The sequence below is a fragment of the Pseudophryne corroboree genome, chromosome 2 (assembly GCF_028390025.1).
Source record: "Pseudophryne corroboree isolate aPseCor3 chromosome 2, aPseCor3.hap2, whole genome shotgun sequence".
NCBI classification, from domain to species: domain Eukaryota; kingdom Metazoa; phylum Chordata; class Amphibia; order Anura; family Myobatrachidae; genus Pseudophryne; species Pseudophryne corroboree.
In genome coordinates this window covers 994,837,533-994,856,423 of record NC_086445.1, presented here as the reverse complement: position 1 = coordinate 994,856,423, position 18,891 = coordinate 994,837,533, and the positions used below count along the sequence as shown (strand labels likewise).

Sequence of the window (18,891 nt, the reverse complement as noted above, 5' to 3'; positions counted from 1 at the left end):
ATCTTTAATTGCCACAATCATGTACTGAATACTCTTAGTCACCTTAGGATTTAACTTGGCATCATTATAGTGGACACTGGAGTCGGAATCCGTGTCGGTATCTGTGTCTGCTATCTGGGTAAATGAACGTTTCTGTGACCCTGAGGAGGTCTGAGATTGTGACAAAACATCTTCCATGGAGTCTCCATGCTTGGTTCTGAGACTCAGATTTGTCTAACCTCTTATGCAATAAAGCCACACTTGCATTTAAAACAATCCACATATCTACCCAATCAGCAGTCGGCGGTGCCGACGGAGTCACTCCCATTCTGTTCAGCTCCCACACCAGCCTCCTCCTTGGAAGAGCCTTCAACCTCAGACATGTCGACACACGCGTACCGACACCCCCAAACACACTGGGCTATAGGGGACAGACCCACAGTAAGGACCTTCAGAGAGACAGAAAGGGAGTTTGCCAGCTCACACCCAGCGCCTCACCGGTCTGAAGGAATTAAATAATGCCCCAGACCTGTAAGCGCTTTTATACCAAGTAATCAACACCAAATTTTCATGCCCCCCCCCCTCGTTTCGTGCACCCTGTTACTTGTGTACAGCAGTGAAGGGCCAGGAGAAGCGTCTCTGCAGCAAGCTGTGGAGAAAATGGCGCTGGTTAGAGCTGAAGGAGGAAGCCCCGCCCCCTACATGGCGCGATTCGGTCCCGCTTTTATTTATACTGGCGGGGGTCTGTATACATTGCCTATGCAATGTATACTGTCATGCCAGTCTCAAAAGTGAGGTTTTATTGCTGCCCAGGAAGCCCCCCCTGTGCCCTGCACCCATATAGTGCCGCTTGTATGAGGGAGCAATGGCGCGCAGCGCGACCGCTGCACGGTACCTCAGGAAGATCTGAAGTCTTCTGCCGCCTTTGAAGTCTTCTTGCTTCTACTACTCAACCGGCTTCTCTCTTCAGGCTCTGTGAGGGGGACGGCGACGCGGCTCCGGGAACAAGCAGCTCGCACCAAGTGATCAGACCCATTGGAGCTAATGGTGTCCAGTAGCCTAAGAAGCAGAGCCTTTGAACTCACAGAAGTAGGTCTGCTTCTCTCCCCTCAGTCCCACGAAGCAGGGAGCCTGTTGCCAGCAGTGCTCCCTGAAAATAATAAACCTAAGAAAAGTACTTTTTAGAGAAACTCAGTAGAGCTCCCCTAGTGTTCAACCAGTCTCCTCTGGGCACAGAATCTAACTGAGGTCTGGAGGAGGGGCATAGAGGGAGGAGCCAGTTCACACCCATTTAAAGTCTTAAAGTGCCCATGTCTCCTGCGGATCCCGTCTATACCCCATGGTCCTTTTGGAGTCCCCAGCATCCTCAAGGACGAATAAGAAATTATATTTAATTTCATGCAACGTGCTAGAATATATTTTTTTATTTGAATCCTAAGGGAGCACGTACACTGTGAAACACACTATGCTCAGTTTTATATACTGTATATTTGTATACAAAAAGAACTTACCTTCAGGTTGATATCTGAAACAGCGTGCCGGACTAAAGGGACTGTGCATTCCAGAGATAATATGAAATAACTGAGCCCTCACACAATATGTTGCCCCAGGTGAAAGCTTACTACGTGGTATCACATACTTAGGATATTTGCGGGGAAATGTCTAAAACACAAAAGGAAAAATGATGACCGTTGTATGATGCCCTAAAATAATACAGCAACAGATAAACTGACACCACACAACTTGTACCAGTATTGCACAGCCCTAATGACCAGCATATAATAAAAGCTTAAGCACCCGCTGTCCTGAACAACGGTATCCGTTTGACATTAGGTCGACAGGGTCAAAAGGTCGACATGAAAAAGGTAGACAGTACAAAAGGTCGACAGGTCAAAAGGTCGACGTGAAAATGGTCGACATAAAAAAGATAGACAAATGTTTTTTTTTATGTAACATGTTTTTGGACTATTTCATACTTTCTCTATCCATGTCGGCATAGAGTCGGTTATAAACCTTGTGGCGAGCGAAGCGAGCCACCGAGCCCGAAGCGTGACGAGCGAAGCGAGCCCCACGAGGGTATGCCTTTCTACAATTGGGGGTCCCAGATGACAAAACTATCCACACAAACCAGAAAAATGCAAAAAACATGGTGTCTACCTTTTTCATGTCGACCATTTTCATGTCGACCTTTTGACCTTTTCATGTCGACCTTTTAACCCTGTCGACCTTTTGACCCTGTCGACCTAATGTCTGTCTAACATATGGTGTCTATCTATTGACTGTCTAACTAGACACTGTCTATCTATCTATCATACCGGTACCCAGAATAACATATAACCAATACTTTCTAGTATGTAATTCAGTATACTACAGCTTTCACTGACCAACATATAATACAGATAAGATCATAAATATAACATCTCTCTCTCTCTCTCTCATATTTATATTGATAAAGGGTAAATATAACATATCTTTGGCTATGCTTTAAGCCTAATAAACACATTGGTGTTATTCTACAAATACTGGAATGCCATGTAGATAGATAGATCGATAGATAGATAGATAGATCGATAGATAGATATAGATAGACAGACAGAGAGAGATAGATAGAAAGACAGAAAGACACGTATGTATATATAACTATGGGTCAGGTCTGTAAACTTGGGTCACTGTGCCATTTCATGGAGATTGCCACAATCCACTCCAGGTGGTTGTGTTCTGCCAACCAAAGAACTAATTGCTTACAAGGGCGTAGATACCATAGGTGCAGCGAGTGCAGCTGCTATGGGGCCCAGAGTTGAGAGGGGCCACCCTCCCTGTCACAGTTACATGTGTTATATACAAGGGCGTAGATACCATAGGTGCAGGGAGTGCAGCTGCTATAGGGCCCAGAGCTGAGAGGAGCCACCTTCCCTGTCACAGTTACATGTGTTATTTACAAGGGTGTAGCTACCATAGGTGCAGGGAGTGCAGCTGCTATGGGGCCCAGAGCTGAGAGGAGCCACCTTCCCTGTCACAGTTACATGTGTTATATACAAGGGTGTAGCTACCATAGGTGCAGGGAGTGCAGCTGCTATGGGGCCCAGAGCTGAGAGGAGCCACCTTCCCTGTCACAGTTACATGTGTTATATACAAGGGTGTAGCTACCATAGGTGCAGGGAGTGCAGCTGCTATGGGGCCCAGAGCTGAGAGGAGCTACCTTCCCTGTCACAGTTACATGTGTTATATACATTTTTCGCCATTGGGTGGTATGTAGGGGTCCTTTCAAACTTTTGCCTTGGGGCCCGCAATATATCTAGGTATGACCCTGGACCTGCTCATTGTAGTGTGGTATAAAATGAACTGGAGCCCATTTTAATGTTATATAATATGAATCGGGGCACTGTAATGAGGCACAATATGAACTACTGTGCATATATCATAATGTGAATTGGGGGTACTGTGCGGCATAATGTGTACTGGCAGCTCTGAAATATGACATAGGGTGAATTTAAGCACTACTGCGATTCAGAAAAGAAACTAGGGCACTACTACGGGGCATAACATTAAATAAGGCTTTACTATGGTTCAGAAAATGAACTACGGCACTGTTATAGGGCATAAAATAACAACTGCTGCAGAGAAGTGTCTCTCTAGAAACATTGGGACAGGGGCCCCTTCAAAATATTGCTATGGGGCCCACAAAGTTCTGGCTACGCCCGATTGCTTATAATGCTTTAGTATTATTTTAAAATAAGAAGTGATTTCCAATGCATTACTTTAATTAACAGCATACTACAGCAATGTGATTAGGAGGGTGTGGGTAATTAATAACTGAGGCATGATTACTGCGCCTACAAGGAGGTCAGACCCTTGTTCTAGATAAATACCCACATTTCTGTGGTGACAATAAGAAGGATGGGCGTGATAGATTATTCTGTATGAGCTGGAAGGCTAAGAAGGAGGCCGCCCTTGTCAACGGTAGGGATACAATTTGGAAAATATCAATTTTATAACAGTATATACTCTTTAATAACTTAAAATAACTCGGTGCCTACTGATTTGTTATTTTCCTGTGAGATAAAATAGGGTGCAACTGTAGTCAGCAAATGCCTAATCCAGCACTTTGTAAATGTACCCCTAAGGCTCAACTGATCACATACAGACTCTGGTAGAGATGGACTATTATAGGAAAAGTGATGTCTCCTTTTCATTGTCAGGTCTATTAAGTTATCACCATCATTATTAAAAGCTCTCTCTAATAGCAGATGATTTAATTTTAGTTTAATATTGTATGGATTCCAAACAGAATGGTACAAGATGATATATATTATATGCCATTCACAGCCTACATTTTAAAGTGTCTGGAACAGAGGATTTTCAGGTCACTTACCTCCACGTCAGATCCATTGCTCTGGAGAACTATGACATACATGACAAGCACATCATCGGATAGTGTATACCGAGTCGAAATATTAACTATGACAATCCCACGAGTAGAATCCACATATAAAATGGGAGCAGGCTCCAGCTCTGGTTAAAAGGCCGAGACAAAGAGAAAACACAGCGCTAATCAGGTTATTCGTAATACGACATGGCACATGTAAAAACTGTATGTGAAGCGATCTGTGGCCATTACCAGATGGGGGCGCTATTTCTGACCACAGATCATTTGTAGGTCTGTTATCTGTAGGACCCTGTGTGGTGGGTTACCCACAGTCATATACTGTAGTGCAACAATGATAAGCAGGCCAGAAAAGAAAAATAATTATACTTAGGAGGCGCAGTCTGCGGTTCATGTAGAGTTGGACGCACTTTGCTTAGAAACTCAAATGTAAAACGCATTGGTGTTGAAGACGGAATTACTGGTGGATGCATCTCTAGATTTCTCCAGTTCTGCACTAGGTTGTATTTTGGCCCTCATTCCGAGTTGTTCGCTCGCTAGCTGCTTTTAGCAGCATTGCACACGCTAGGCCGCCGCCCTCTGGGAGTGTATCTTAGCTTAGCAGAATTGCGATCGAAAGATTAGCAGAATTGCGAATAGAAATTTCTTAGCAGTTTCTGAGTAGCTCGAGACTTACTCCTACACTGCGATCAGTTCAGTCAGTTTCGTTCCTGGTTTGACGTCACAAACACATCCAGCGTTCGCCCAGACACTCCCCCGTTTCTTCAGACACTCCCGCGTTTTTCCCAGAAACGCCAGCGTTTTTCCGCACACTCCCATAAAACGGCAAGTTTCCGCCCAGAAACACCCACTTCCTGTCAATCACACTCCGATCACCAGAACGATGAAAAATCTTCGTTAGGCCGTGAGTAAAATACCAAACTTTTGTGCTAATTTACTTGGCGCAGGCGCACTGCGAACATTGCGCATGCGCAGTTTGCGACTAATCGCTCCATAGCGAAAAAAACTAACGAGCGAACAACTCGGAATGACCCCCTTTGTTACCTTTGAGTTGTTACTTTTCTCTTGTTGTATGCCTGTTTGTTCTATCAGTGCCCTGGAAAACTGATCTGACATTGTGCTAAGTCATTCTCTTTATAAAGTAAAAAAATAAAAAATAAAAATTGTACCGATTAAATACAAACACATGCAGTCTTCCCTGCCGCGGCAAGAATGCGATCAACTGAGTAATGAGAATAGATGGTGTGCCACTACATAGTATAGCAGACACACTAATGATTTATATAGTATAAGTGGGTGGGGCCAGACACAATCAGCCTATCAGTAGCTTTATATAGTATAAGTGGGTGGGGTCCAGACCCAATCAGCCTATCAGAAGCTTTATATAGTATAAGTGGGTGGGGTCCAGACCCAATCAGCCTATCTGAAGCTTTATATAGTATAAGTGGGTGGGGTCCAGACCCAATCAGCCTATCAGAAGCTTTATATAGTATAAGGGGGGGTCCAGACCCAATCAGCGTTTTAGAAGCGACTGCCTATCATCATCATTGCAAATTATGCACAAGATACAGCCCCTGACAGGTGTATACACGTCTGTGTCCAGGTCTTACTCAGTCACACGCGTTATCAAACCTTTGCTGTATTATGCCTACACCTGCACTCCTCCTACCGCTTCTCTCTAAGCCAAAGGAGCCCTAAGCATAAGACAAGGATAAATCGGCATATGTGCGCAAGAGCAAGTCTTTATGCAAAAATAAAATGTCCAACTCTATGAGCCCCAGAGAGTGAATCATTATGAATAAAACTAGCTACATGCTAGAGCGATTTTTCGATCCTACCAACGAACGGCGCAACGTTCTGCCAGTGGAAGGTCCCGATATCAGTGGTACATACTATAATGACTGAAATGAAAAAGTTGCAGATTTTCAGGCTCGTGGGTCGATAATTCGCAGATGACCGCCTACAAAGAGGATGACGTAGTCACAAAATATCGTGGGAAATATAGTCCGATTGTGACCACTCACTGCATGATATCAGGTCCTTTTCGTGCGATATCTGCTGGCAAGTCTGACTGATTCGATAATCAATGACAAGCATATCTGCTCGTTTTTGGACTGTTTTATCAGGATTTGGCCAAAACACTCACACTTCACGTTGGTCGGGGGTTCAAGCTTTCTACTTAAATAATATCAGCAACCCAAACTGCAGGAAACATACCGTAAATGTAAGTCACATTCTTTCCAATAAATGGTCACCATCAGGGGTGTCAGAACATTTTTAGGTTGGGGGGGGCAAGATATAATATCAGTTTGGCGCCCCTAAATCACTAAATGTCGCCCCCTCTGTGTTATACCTTACAACAAAAATAGAGAGAGAGAGGTGGGGAGAGAGAGGCACATGGAGAGAGACATGAAGATAGAGAGAGAGAGAGAGAGAGAGAGAGAGAGAGAGAGATGGAGAGCAACATGGAGAGAGAGAGAGATACATGGAGAGAGAGAGAGAGAGACACATGGAGAGAGACATGAAGAGAGAGAGAGAGAGAGATGGAGAGAGAGACCTGGAGAAAGACACATGGAGAGAGACATGAAGAGAGAGAGAGACGGAGAGAGAGACCTGGAGAAAGACACATGGAGCGAGAGAGATACATGGAGAGCAGTTAGATGGAGAGAGAGAGATACACGGAGGGGGACGGGGTGATATCATCATCAGCAGAATGTAAAGTGCCCAGGAGAGCAGTTCCATGGAGGTCTCCAGGAGGAGGCTGCATCGTCTCTCCGGCTAGGCAGCGGTTCTGCAGGGGCTCTAGCGGGCTCCCAGGCCGTAGGCAGTGGTCCGGCAAAAATGTGTTGGCCATTGGGTTAAGGGGGAGGGGGGGGGTAGGATAGGCAATGACAAGGCGGCTGATGCAGGACAGTGTGAGGCAGGGGCGTAAGTAGAACTTTGTGGTAGAAAAACTATGGGAGAGGTTGGGGTTAGGCTGCGGGATGGGAGGGTTAGGGGGTTAGAGGAGAGGTGCTAGAATACTTGATAAATATGAACCTGTTGGGAAGTCAGCTTTGTCCATGGCAATGTGTAGCATGGGGTTAAGGGGTTCATTTATCAAAGCATATTTGCGGCTATATCCGCGAAAGTTACCCGCAAATATTAGGGATCTACTGAATGTATGAAGGAGGGATCACAGTAGGTATCGGAGATCCCTCCATTGTCGTCCGCAGCCGTATCCCTTACAGGTTTCTATGAGGGATGCGATGGAATATCCGGAACGTAAAGCATTCCCGGTATTATTCCCTGCAGCTACTGCCATTCAGCCCTTTGTAGCCTATGGGCTACGCATTGCTGGCCAGGCAGAGGGATCCCCTGGAACCCTCCCCCGAAGTAAGCCCTGTGCGTGTGCGGTCTGAGTGGAGCGTGCATACGCAGAAGTCCCGGCAGATAGCACAGCACATCGCAGGGAGCCCCTGTCCATGCCTGTGCCGCATTATACATCCAGGGAGGTAAGATCCCTCCCAGATAGCATGCAGCATGCAATACATGATACATGGGCCCCAGCTGCACTAAATCTAAATGACAGTGTGTGTAACAATCAGCATGAGACCACACACAGAGCAGAAAGGGTGGGGGTATGGGTAGTCCTCTAGTGACATGGTAGGGGAAGGTCCCTGCAGTCAGCGTGCTGCGTGTGGGCTGGATGCTGTCAGTCAGGTCTCAGGGCAGAGTGACTCGGAGGATGTACCTTAGTGCAGGAGGATGGATTCCTCCTGTTCTTCTCCCCATCTCTGTAATTGTGGCGGCCAGGAATGCAGGCAGATCGCTCTTGTGCGGTGGATTTAAACTGTCCGGTCTCGGCATTGCCGCTGGGTGAGTTGCGGTGGCCGGCAAGTGTCCTGCCGTGATGTGCTCTCTCATGCAGGTAGCATCAACACACACTGCTGTCATGTACGCCCGGCGGGAGGGGGCAGTCCAACGGTTTTTGGCCGCCGTTTTAGGGGAGCGGTCTGGCCAACGCAGATGTGCTCGGACTGTGCGGGGGGCGGGCCGTGGTGGCTGCATGACGTCACATGCAACCGCTGCGACCCGGACAGCGACGAGTAGCTCCCTGCCAGCGAGCAGGAGCTGCGCTGGCTGGGAGCTACTCATCAAGTACAAAAGCATCGCCGCTGTGTGATGCTTTTGTACTTATGCGACGGGGCAGGGCCTGACATGCAGGGCGGACTACCCTGTGCTGAGCGTACCCCCGCATGTCAGGGAAGCTGATCGCAGATTTGCTAAAATTAGCACATCTATGATCAGGTCTGAATTAGGCCCAGAGAGAGAGACACAGAGAGGGAGGAGAGAGAGTTGCGCCTCACCGTCCACTCCACCCCCCCCCCCCCCCCCCCCCACCCTTCCCCGTTACACTGTCACCTGGTCTGGAGATGGAGAGAGAGAGACAGACAGACAGAGAGAGAGAGAGGAGAGAGACAGAGAGAGAGACAGACAGAGAGAGAGAGAGAGAGAGAGAGAGAGAGAGAGAGAGAGAGAGGAGAGAGACAGAGAGGGAGATAAAAGGGAAGCCAGCCAAAGATACACTACCATACTACATTACGGAACAGGTATTTTATGGGGGTGGGCACTTCACGGCATTAGGCCCCGCCCCCTAAATAGCCGCAAATCGCGGCACTGCCACTGGGAGCCGGGCCAGAGCAAGCAGGATAGGGGGAGCGCAGGCTAGGCCAGGCTTGGTCTACCCCCTCCCCCCCCCCCCCCCTTCCACTACATCATCCGTGGCTGCAGGGGGTTTCCAGTCAGAACCACTGGGAGGAGGAAGTGGAGCCACTACGGGGGAGGAGTCCGGGACCACACAGTGTGGCGGTGCGATGAAGAATCTTCAGAGCTGCTGCTGCACGTCAGCTGTATAGTGTGGCAGCGGTATTTCACCTGACCGTCTGCCGCTCCTCTACTATAGTGGATAAACGCCTTCCTTATTTTTGTGGGGGGCGAGCTGGCCTTTGGCCCCCCCATTCCGATGCCCCTGGTCACCATCAAAACTGCACATTGCTTTAACTTTTGCTGCTGCATCATATATGGAACAGCATATTGAACACCTCTGCTTTACGGGCTAAAACCAGATCATTTGATACATCGGCCCCCATGTCCTAAGAGAGAGCCACAGCCACAATGTTCAGAGTGCAGGACGAGGAGACTGAATGCCCTCACCTCAGAGTCTCCAGGGAAAAGTCTATACATTTACTGAGCCCCGAGAATGGGTTATTATTGGCGGGTGTGGATCATTAGGTCGCCTATAATTAGGCCGACCCCATATTGTCGACAGGTTCAAAAGGTCAACAGGATCATTTGGTTGACTCGGGAAAGGTAGAAACCCGAAAAGGTCATGAGGTACAAAAGGTCGACATGGAAATGCTCAACACAAAAATGGTCAAGGCGTTTTTTGGGGTTTTAAAAAGAAAAAACCTTTGGTGTTTGACCTTTTAAACATGTTGACATTAAGCATTGTCGACCTTTTACATGCTGACCTTTTGCCCATGTCGATCTAATGCATGTCGACCATATGGGGATGACCTATTGACTGTCGACCTATCATCCGGATAGCCTTAATGGCGAATGTCACTAACACGATGGGAGTGTTTTCTCAGAATGAAACATATTGGTGAAGGTGCATAAAAGAAAGGACGGTGTATTGAATTACAACTTGCTTACCAACACTCCTTGGATGGAAGTCTATAGCGTTATATCGGCTGTGTCCGTGCGGAGTTTCACCTCTGACATGAAGAGTGTAATTTTGACTGTAATCCAGTAGTTCCGGGGGCATATTACATACGCAGGCGTCAGTGTGATTGCACCAATGGACTATGCGGGCTGCTGTTCCAGACCTTTAGAGCAATATAAAACGCCATCAGTTGGAGCATAAAACACGACTGTCTATTTTATCTATAGCTGTAAGTCTGACTTCAGTAATCCATTACATATACCTGAAATGTGGGCAGCATGGATGGTGTAATGGTGAGCATTACTGCCTCACAGCACTGAGGTCATGGGTTCAATTCCCACCATGGCCCTAACTGTGTGGAGTTTGTATATTCTCCCCGTACTTGCGTGGGTTTCCTCCCACAATCCAAAAATATAAATGGTAGGTTAATTGGCTCCCAATGTCTCAGTGTCTAAATGTGTTCAATTACCGCTGAGTGTTCAGCATTCTAAAGGCTCGTACACACTGGTCGATATATCGGCCGTTCTCTTGAACGGCCGATATATTGCGGGACTGTCGGCCAGTGTGTACGGTCGATACGTCGTTCACAGACGTATTGCGTTGGGTCCGCAGCACAGCCGACGGCCAATATATCAACCGATATATTGGCGCGTCGCTGTGTGTGTACGGGGCGGTCGACCGACCGCCCATACACATGCTGCGGCGGCCGGCGGTGATTGACAGCTGAACTGGGCGGGCGTTTGTACACGCCCGCCCAGTTCATGACGTCAGTCCCCGACAAATCGAGCAGTGTGTATGCTGAACACACTGCTCGATCCGTCCATAGGTATATCTGCAGATCAATTGATCTGCAGATATATCTATCAGTGTGTACCCACCTTAAGGGGCACATGTGAAGTAAAATTCCTCCAATTTACAAAATGTTTCTTGAAATGTGTTGTTATTATTTTTGGAAACCATTATTGTATTCTAGATCTAAGTTCTGCAAATCGTATAAACCTCACAAGAGGCAGCTGGTGATGTGACAAGATCATTATTACAGGTCAGTAAGAAAATAATGACACATTTTCCGTACATTAGAAGAAGGACTGATACTCTAGACACCGCACTGTAGGGAGTATTATAAAAAAATAAGATTTTACTCACCGGTAAATCTATTTCTCGTAGTCCGTAGTGGATGCTGGGAACTCCGTAAGGACCATGGGGAATAGCGGGCTCCGAAGGAGGCTGGGCACTCTAGAAAGATTTATGACTACCTGGTGTGCACTGGCTCCTCCCACTATGACCCTCCTCCAAGCCTCAGTTAGGACACTGTGCCCGGACGAGGTGACATAATAAGGAAGGATTTTGAATCCCGGGTAAGACTCATACCAGCCACACCAATCACACCGTATAACTCGTGATACTATACCCAGTTAACAGTATGAATATAACTGAGCCTCTCAACAGATGGCTCAACAATAACCCTTTAGTTAGGCAATAACTATATACAAGTATTGCAGACAATCCGCACTTGGGATGGGCGCCCAGCATCCACTACGGACTACGAGAAATAGATTTACCGGTGAGTAAAATCTTATTTTCTCTGACGTCCTAGTGGATGCTGGGAACTCCGTAAGGACCATGGGGATTATACCAAAGCTCCCAAACGGGCGGGAGAGTGCGGGTTACTCTGCAGCACCGAATGAGAGAACTCCAGGTCCTCCTCAGCCATGGTATCAATTTTGTAGAATTTTGCAAACGTGTTTGCCCCTGACCAAGTAACAGCTCGGCAAAGTTGTAAAGCCGAGACCCCTCGGGCAGCCGCCCAAGATGAGCCCACCTTCCCTGTGGAATGGGCTTTCACTGATTTAAGATGCGGCAGTCCAGTCGCAGAATGCGCCTGCTGAATCGTGTCACAGATCCAGCGAGCGATAGTCTGCTTAGAAGCAGGAGCACCCAGCCTGTTGGGTGCATACAGGATAAATAGCGAGTCAATTTTCCTGACTCTAGCCGTCCTGGAAACATAATTTTTCAAGGCCCTGACTACGTCCAGTAACTTGGAATCCTCCAAGTCCCTAGTAGCCGCAGGCACCACAATAGGTTGGTTCAAGTGAAAAGCTGATACCACCTTAGGGAGAAACTGGGGACGAGTCCTCAATTCTGCCCTATCCATATGGAAAATCAGGAAGGACTTTTATATGACAAAGCCGCCAATTCTGATACACGCCTGGCCGAAACCAAGGCCAATAACATGACCACTTTCAACGTGAGATATTTTAGATCCACGGTTTTTAGTGGTTCAAACCAATGTGATTTTAAGAAACTCAACACCACGTTGAGATCCCAAGGTGCCACTGGAGGCACAACCGGGGGCTGAATATGCAGCACTCCTTTTACAATGTCTGAACTTCAGGTACTGAAGCTAATGCTTTCTGGAAGAAAATCGACAGAGCCGAGATCTGTATCTTAATGGAGCCTAATTTTAGGCCCATAGACACTCCTGCTTGTAGGAAATGCAGAAATCGACCTAGTTGAAATTCCTCTGTTGGGGCCTTTTTTGGCCTCACACCAAGCAACATATTTCCGCCATATGCGGTGATAATGTTTTGCAGTTACATCTTTCCTGGCTTGAATCAGCGTAGGAATGACTTCCTCCGGAATGCCCTTTTCCTTTAGGATCCGGCGTTCAACCGCCATGCCATCAAAACGTAGCCGCGGTAAGTGAAGTTCTGGGTACCAGGCTCTGCTTGGCCAATCCGGAACCACGAGTATCATTCTTACTCCTCGCCTTCTTATTATTCTCAGTACCTTTGGTATGAGAGGCAGAGGGGGGAACACATAAAACGACTGGTACACCCACGGTGTTACCAGAGTGTCCACAGCTATCGCCTGAAGGTCCCTTGACCTGGCGCAATATCTTTTATAGCTTTTTGTTGAGGCGGGACGCCTTCATGTCCACCTGTGGCTTTGGAAGACTTCTGGATGAAGTCCCCACACTCTCGGGTGGAAGTCGTGTCTGCTGAGAAGATCTGCTTCCCAGTTGTCCACTCCGGGAATGAACACTGCTGACAGTGCTAACACATGATTTTCCGCCCATCGGAGAATCCTTGTGGCTTCTGCCATCGCCATCCTGCTTCTTGTGCCGCCCTGTTGGTTTACATGGGCGACTGCCGTGATGTTGCCTGATTGGATCAGGACCGGCTGGTTTTGAAGCAGAGGCCTTGCCTGACTCAGGGCATTGTAAATGGCCCTCTGTTCCAGAATATTTATGTAGGGAAGTCACCTGACTTGACCAAAGTTCCTGGAAGTTTCTTCCCTGTGTGACTGCCCCCCAGCCTCAAAGGCTGGCATCCATGGTCACTAGTACCTAGTCCTGTATGTCGAACCTGCGGCCCTCTTGAAGATGGGCACTCTGCAGCCACTACAGTAGAGATACCCTGGTCCTTGGAGACAGGGTTATCAGCCTAATGCATCTGAAGATGCGACCCGGACCACTTGTCTAACAGGTCCCCCTGAAAAGTTCTTGCATGGAACCTGCCGAATGGGATTGCTTCGTAGGAAGCTATCATTTTTCCCAGGACTCGCGTGCAATGATGCACCGATAACTGTTTTGGCTTCAGGAGGTCTCTGACTAGAGATGACAGCTCCTTGGCTTTCTCCTCCGGGAGAAACACTTATTTCTGGTCTGTGTCCAGAACCATCCCCAGGAACAGTAGACGTGTCGTAGGAACCAGCTGTGACTCTGGACTGTTTAGAATCCAACCGTGCTGTTGTAGCACTTTCCAAAATAGTGCTACCCCGACTAGCAACTGCTCCTTGGACCTCGCCCTTATAAGGAGATTGTCCAAGTACGGGATAATTAAAACTCCCCTTTTTCGAAGGAGTATCATCATTCCGCCCATTACCTTGGTAACACCCTCGGTGCCATGTACAGTCCAAACGGCAGAGTCTGGACTTGGTAATGGTAATCCTGTACCACAAATCTGAGGTACTCCTGACGAGGATAGTAAATAGGGACATGCAGGTAAGCATCCTTGATGTCCCGGGATACCATGTAATCCCCCTCGTCCAGGCTTGCAATAACTGCCCTGAGCGATTCCATCTTGAACTTGAATTGCATGTGTTCAAGGATTTTAAATATAAAGAAGGGTCACACCGAACCATGCGGTTTCGGTACCCCAAACCGTGTGGAATAGTAACCCCGTCCTTGTTGAAGTAGGGGCACCTTAAGTATTACCTGCTGGAAATACAGCTTATTAATTGCCTCTAGCACAGCCTCCCTGCCTGAGGGAGTTGTCGGCAAGGCATATTTGAGGAAACGGCGGGGGGAAGACATCTCGAATTCCAGCTTGTACCCCTGAAATACTACTTGAATGAAACAGGGATCCACCTGTGAGCGAGCGCACTGATCGCTGAAATTTTTGAGACGGCCCCCCACCGTACCTGGCTACACCTGTGGAGCCCCCGCGTCATGCTGTGGACTCAGAGGAAGCAAGAGAAGAATTATGATTCTGGGAACAGGCTGACTGGTGCAGCTTTTTCCCTCTTCCCTTGTCTTTGTACAGAAAGGAAGCGCCTTTGACCCGCTTGCTTTACTGAAGCCGAAAGGACTGTACCTGATAATACAGTGCTTTCTTAGTCTGTGAGGAAAACTGAGGTAAAAATATTTCTTCCCAGCTGTTGCTGCGGATACGAGGTCCCAGAGACCATCCCCAAATAATTCCTCACCCTTATAAGGCAGAATCTCTATGCGCCTTTTAAGGTCAGCATCACCTGTCCAGTGACAGGTCTCTAATACCCTCCTGACAGAATGGACATTACATTCATTTTGGATGCCAGCCGGCAAAATATCCCTCTGTGCATCCCTCATATACAAGACGACGTCTTTAATATGTTCTCATGTTAGCAAACTAGTATGTTTGACAGGGTCACCGACCACGCTGCAGCAGCACGCTCTGCAGGTTTCAGTCTAGTACCTGAGTGTGTAAATACAGACTTCAGGATAGCCTCCTGCTTTTTATCAACAGGTACCTTCAAAGTGGCCGTTCCTAAAACGGCAGTGCCACCTATTTTGACAACCGTGTGAGCGCCTTATCCACCCTAGGGGATATCTCCCAGCGTAACTTATCCTCTGGCGGGAAAAGGTACGCCATCAGTAACTTTTTAGAAATTACCAGTTTCTTATCAGGGGGAACCCACGCTTTTCACACACTTCATTCATTCAACTGATGGGGGAACAAAACACTGCCTGCTTTTTCTCCCCAAACATAAAAACCCATTTTTAGAGGTTAATGTCAGAAATGTGTAACACATTTTTTTTTTATTTTTTTTTTAATTGCCGGGATCAAGTCACGGATGTTCCTAGTGGATTGTGTATATGTCTCAACCTTGTCGACACTGGAGTCAGACTCCGTGTCGACATCTATGTCTGCCATCTGAATAAGCGGGCGTTTTTGAGCCCCTGATGGCCTTTGAGACGCCTGGGCAGGCACGGGCTGAGAAGCCGGCTGTCCCACAGCTGTTACGTCATCCACCCTTTTATGTAAGGAGTTGACACTGTCGGTTAATACCTTTTACCTAACCATCCACTCTGGTGTCGGCCCCACAGGGGGCGACATCACATTTATCGGCATCTGCTCCGTCACTATATAAGCCTCCTCCTCAAACATGTCGACAAAGCTGTACCGACACACCGCACACACACAGGGAATGCTCTGACTGAGGACAGGACCCACAAAGCCCTTTGGGGAGACAGAGAGAGAGTATGCCAGCACACACCAGAGCGCTATATAATGAGGGGATTAACACTATAACTGAGTGAATTTTCCCCTATAGCTGCTTGTATATACAATATTGCGCCTAAATTTAGTGCCCCCCCTCTCTTTTTAACCCTTTGAGCCTGAAAACTACAGGGGAGAGCCTGGGGAGCTTTCTTCCAGCTGCACTGTGAAGAGAAAATGGCGCCAGTGTGTCTGAGGGAGATAGCTCCGCCCCTTTTCCGCGGCCTATTCTCCCGCTTTTTTCTGGATTCTGGCAGGGGTATTTACCACATATATAGCCTCTGGGGCTATATATTGTGGTATTTTTGCCAGCCAAGGTGTTTTTATTGCTGCTCAGGGCGCCCCCCCCCAAGCGCCCTGCACCCTCAGTGACCGGAGTGTGAAGTGTGTATGAGGAGCAATGGCGCACAGCTGCAGTGCTGTGCGCTACCTTGGTGAAGACTGATGTCTTCTGCCGCCGTTTTTCCGGACCTCTTCTTGCTTCTGGCTCTGTAAGGGGGACGGCGGCGCGGCTCCGGGACCGAACACCAAGGACTGGGCCTGCGGTCGATCCCTCTGGAGCTAATGGTGTCCAGTATCCTAAGAAGCCCAATCCGGCTGCAAGCAGGCGAGTTCGCTTCTTCTCCCCTTAGTCCCTCGCTGCAGTGAGCCTGTTGCCAGCAGGTCTCACTGAAAATAAAAAACCTAAATCTATACTTTCTTTCTAAGGGCTCAGGAGAGCCCCTAGTGTGCATCCAACCTCGGCCGGGCACAAGATCTAACTGAGGCTTGGAGGAGGGTCATAGTGGGAGGAGCCAGTGCACACCAGGTAGTCATAAATCTTTCTAGAGTGCCCAGCCTCCTTCGGAGCCCGCTATTCCCCATGGTCCTTACGGAGTTCCCAGCATCCACTAGGACGTCAGAGAAATAAGATTTTACTCACCGGTAAATCTATTTCTCGTAGTCCGTAGTGGATGCTGGGACTCCGTAAGGACCATGGGGATTAGCGGCTCCGCAGGAGACTGGGCACAACTAAAGAAAGCTTTAGGACTACCTGGTGTGCACTGGCTCCTCCCACTATGACCCTCCTCCAGACCTCAGTTAGGATACTGTGCCCGGAAGAGCTGACACAATAGGGAAGGATTTTGAATCCCGGGTAAGACTCAGACCAGCCACACCAATCACACCGTATAACTCGTGATACTATACACAGTTAACAGTATGAAATATAACTGAGCCTCTCAACAGATGGCTCAACAATAACCCTTTAGTTAGGCAATAACTATATACAAGTATTGCAGACAATCCGCACTTGGGATGGGCGCCCAGCATCCACTACGGACTACGAGAAATAGATTTACCGGTGAGTAAAATCTTTTTTTCTCTAACGTCCTAAGTGGATGCTGGGACTCCGTAAGGACCATGGGGATTATACCAAAGCTCCCAAACGGGAGGGAGAGTGCGGATGACTCTGCAGCACCGAATGAGCAAACTCTAGGTCCTCCTCAGCCAGGGTATCAAACTTGTAGACTCTTGCAAGAGTGTTTTAACCCGACCAAGTAACAGCTCGGCAAATTTGTAAAGCCGAGACCCCTCGGGCAGCCGCCCAAGAAGAGCCCACTTTCCTCGTGGAATGGGCTTTCACAGATTTAGGGTGCGGCATTCCAGCCGCAGAATGTGCAAGTTGAATCGTGCTACAGATCCAGCGAGCAATAGTCTGCTTAGAAGCAGGAGCACCCAGCTTGTTGGGTGCATACAGGATAAATAGCGAGTCAGTTTTCCTGACTCCAGCTGTCCTGGAAACATATACTTTTCAGGGCCCTGACTACGTCCAGAAAACTTGGAATCCTCCAAGTCCCAAGTAGCCGCAGGCACCACAATAGGTTGGTTCACATGAAAAACTGATACCACCTTAGGAAAGAATTGGGAACGAGTCCTCAATTCCGCCCTATCCATATAGAATACAGATAAGGGCATTTGTATGACAAAGCCGCCAATTCTGATACACGCCTGGCCGACGCCACGGCCCACAGCATGACCACTTTCCACGTGAGGTATTGTAGCTCCACGGATTTAAGTGGCTCAACTCAATGCGACTTCAGGAAATCCAACACTACGTTGAGATCCCACGGTGCCACTGGAGGCACAAACGGGGGTTGACTATGCAGCACTCCCTTAACAAAAGTCTGAACTTCAGGCAGTGAAGCCAGTTCTATTTTGGAAGAAAATCGATAGAGCCGAAATCTGGACCTTAATGGAACCCAATTTTAGGCCCATAGTCACCTCTGACTTGTAGGAAGTGCAGAAAACGACCTAGCTGAAATTCCTCCTTTGGGGCCTTACTGGCCTCACAGCACGCAACATATTTCCGCCATATGCGGTGATAATGTTTTGCGTTCACTTCTTTCCAAGCTTTAAATAGCGTAGGGATAACTTCCTCCGGAATGCCCTTTTCCTTCAGGATCCGGCGTTCAACCGCCATGCCGTCAAACGCAGCCGCGGTACGTCTTGGAACAGACAGGCCCCCTGCTGCAGCAGGTCCTGTCTGAGCGGCAGAGGCCATGGGTCCTCTGAGATCATTTCTTGGAGTTCTGGGTACCAAGCTCTTCTTGGCCACCCGGAACAATGAGTAAAGTTCTTACTCCTCTCCTTCTTATTATTCTCATTACCCAGGGTATGAGAGGCAGAGAAGGGAACACATACACCGACTGGTACACCCACGGTGTTACCAGAGCGTCCACAGCTATCGCCTGAGGGTCCCTTGACCTGGCGCAATATCTTTGTAGCTTTTTGTTGAGGCGGGACGCCATCCTGTCCACCTGTGGCCTTTCCCCACGGTATACAATCAGTTGGAAGACTTCTGGATGAAGTCCCCACTCTCTCGGGTGGAGGTCGTGTCTGCTGAGAAAGTCTGCTTCTCAGTTGTCCACTCCGGGAATGAACACTGCTGACAGTGCTAACACATGATTTTCCGCCCATCGGAGAATCCTTGTGGCTTCTGCCATCGCCATCCTGCTTCTTGTGCCGCCCTGTCGGTTTACATGAGCGACCGCCGTGATGTTGTCTGACTGGATCAGCAC

At 48.1% G+C, this 18,891-nt stretch overlaps 1 protein-coding gene across 3 annotated transcripts in view; it reads right to left on the bottom strand.

The window, feature by feature from the left end:
• The window catches only part of IFNAR1 (interferon alpha and beta receptor subunit 1), a 116,088-nt gene that overhangs the window by 53,361 nt on the left and 43,836 nt on the right, over positions 1-18,891 (bottom strand). For all 3 annotated transcript variants that reach the window (XR_010241572.1, XM_063956466.1, XM_063956467.1), the window contains 3 exons: positions 10,061-10,233; positions 4,352-4,491; positions 1,491-1,641 (listed from right to left, as the gene is read on the bottom strand). Coding sequence is in view for 2 of the 3 variants with exons in the window: in XM_063956466.1 (XP_063812536.1) it covers positions 1,491-1,641; positions 4,352-4,491; positions 10,061-10,233 (464 nt within the window). In the remaining variant the exon portion in view is untranslated. The remainder of the gene's footprint in view (positions 1-1,490; positions 1,642-4,351; positions 4,492-10,060; positions 10,234-18,891) is intronic.